General features: G+C 42.2%; 1 protein-coding gene across 5 annotated transcripts in view; it reads right to left on the reverse strand.

Moving 5' to 3' along the window:
• Positions 1-2,594, reverse strand: part of TUBGCP5 (tubulin gamma complex component 5) — a 42,359-nt gene that overhangs the window by 19,694 nt on the left and 20,071 nt on the right. For all 5 annotated transcript variants that reach the window (XM_017859966.1, XM_017859965.1, XM_017859963.1 and 2 more), the window contains exons 11-12: positions 2,043-2,158; positions 586-854 (exon numbers count right to left, since the gene is read on the reverse strand). In XM_017859966.1, coding sequence (XP_017715455.1) covers positions 586-854; positions 2,043-2,158 — 385 coding nt within the window. The remainder of the gene's footprint in view (positions 1-585; positions 855-2,042; positions 2,159-2,594) is intronic.

Raw genomic sequence — 2,594 nt, forward strand, 5'->3', positions numbered from 1 at the left:
TTTTTTTTTGAGTCGGGATGTTTCCCGGTAGCTCATGGTGGATGTGCGTTTCTGGGGTCTGGCTCATTGCCGGCCTCTCCTCCCGGGTTCCCGCCATTCTCCTGCCTCAGCCTCCCGAGTAGCTGGAACTACAGGCGCCCGCCACCTCGCCCGGCTAGTTTTTTGTATTTTTAGTGGAGACAGGGTTTCACCATGTTGGCCAGGCTGGTCTTGAACTCCTGACCTCAGGTGATCCACCCGTCTCGGCCTCCCAAAGTGCTGGGATTCCAGGCTTGAGCCACCGCGCCCGGCCACTGGGAATTACTTTTTAAAGTTCCAGCCCTAAGGAATCCGGAGTGAGGAAAATGCATATGGAACTTATCGCCGCTGCCTTTTCAAACACAGCACTGAAAGTGTTCAATGAAGACAGTCTTTTAAAACATCAAGAGCAGCATGATTATTAATTCAACCATGATGATAACTACCACTGACATAAGAGGATTCGATGACTTGCAAACTACAAAATAATTAGGTATCAGGATGACAAGAGCGAGTAGGGTCAGGTGTCCCAACACCGAGGGACACACAGGAAGACAGAACAGGTACCTCTGGCTCCTGCCTGGCAGGTGGTGCTCTCCGCACACTGCAGGTTCTTCAGCAGCTGCATCGACTTGCCAGCCATTATGATCTGCTTCAGGACAGGTTTGAGGAAGGACACCATGGTGTGCTGCCTGCTGGAGGGCCCCTGGTCACTGCCGGAACTCGCACTAGCATTATCACTCATTTTTTCTTCATTTTCTGTCTTTTCTGATACACTATATAGCGTGTAAGTTGCATACCAGAAGTCTCTGTGATTAACTGGAACATTTTTGTTTCTAAAGAGATTCAAAAGAATTTTAAACTCTTATTTCTCTTCCTTCTTAAAAACAGCATACTTGTTCTAGTTTGTTGTCCAGACATTACAAAACATAATATTAATTATTAGTAAATGGAAGCAACATTTAGGCAAAATGGGGCAATTTTAATCTCAGCTCAGTTTAAAGAGAAAAGGGAATAAATACTTGGAATGGTATAAGTAAAATTTAAGTAAGCAGAAATAGTTTCTTGAATTGAAATTATTTAAAATATAACTAATTTGGTCCTCTTTAGAAGTAGAATAAAAGTTTACCCATTTACCATCTCCTGTGAAACTAATTTGCAGACTTCTCTATCATTTTCCCTACAAAGATTCTTAACTGGACTATTTTTAACAATAAAATGATGGTTAATCATCACTCTAGAAGAACAGTCAGAGTCCCACTTGTCACAAAAATTCTCACATGAGATTGATGAATCAGAACACAGTGACAGATATGAGACTGAGTTGAAGGAAGGGTCAGTTCACTTATGTGAGCATTGCATACATATTGCTACCCTTCCAGAACACTAAGGACTTAAAATTATCCTTCCTGATGAGTTCAATGGATAGCTATCAACAGAAACCATATATCTAAATATACCGCATAATTTAAAATTGGGTTAAAAGAGTACAAATAGCTCTACATTGTTTATATGATTGCGTTCAGAAAAATCAATTAACTGAAGGGAAACTGACATAAATAGATTAAGATTTTCCTTAATTGTTTTGTTAAATAGTATACTGAGGTAAAAAATCAGTAGATAATTCAGAGAAATAAACATATTAGAGGCATATTTTATAATTTTCTGTATCTCTTTACCGATAATTTACAATGAAAATAGCTCAAACCATCTAATATCACCTAAACTCATTTTATGGGAAGCAGTGTTTAGTAGCTCGCCATAAATATACTATCATCCAAAAATACAGTTTGCTTAAGAAAAGTTGTGGAGTGACAAAACTTGGACAAAGATATTTTTAATCAGCTGGTATCACTGACATCTTCCATAAAAATGAAGTACGACTTGCCCATGATGACGACAAGTTCTGCGATGTGAACTGTGCACCCTCAGTCCCGTTTGAAACTAACGAAAGCATTCGATTTTCACAGGGAGGAAACTGGTGATGGCAGCCCCCAGTGATCCTGTGCTCTGCTGCAGCTCACCTCTGGATGATGAACTCCCTGGCGCCATCCCACAGGTGCCCATGCACGATCCACTCGTCCACCGTCTGCAGGTAAGGCCGTACTGTTTCCACCCAGAGAGAGAACAGCAGGGAGACCTGAGGCAGAGAGGTGCATGGTCAGCTCTCGGGGTTCCCTGGTCACTAGAATAAAAGGAGGTTTAAACATTTCTGAAATGCCTTTAAAAAAGTGATCGGATTTCTACGTTTTTTGGGGCACAAAGAAATTAAAATCCAAAACATACACTATAAAATCCTTATGAAAAACTCACCTAAATGCCGGGCGCGGTGGCTCATGCCTGTGATCCCAGCACTTTGGGAGGTAGAGGTGGCAGATCACCTGAGGTAACAGATTGAGACCATCCTGGCCAACATGGTGAAACCCCCTCTCTATTAAAAATACAAAAATTAGCTGGGCATGGTGACATGCGCCTGTAGTACTAGCTACTCAGGAGGCTGAGGCAGAAGAATCACTTGAATCTGGCTGGCGGAGGTTGCAGTGAGCCAAGATCCCGCCACTACACTCCAGCCTGGC

The sequence above is a fragment of the Rhinopithecus bieti genome, unplaced genomic scaffold, assembly GCF_001698545.2.
Source record: "Rhinopithecus bieti isolate Rb0 unplaced genomic scaffold, ASM169854v2 scaffold_53514, whole genome shotgun sequence".
Classification (NCBI taxonomy): Eukaryota; Metazoa; Chordata; class Mammalia; order Primates; family Cercopithecidae; genus Rhinopithecus; species Rhinopithecus bieti.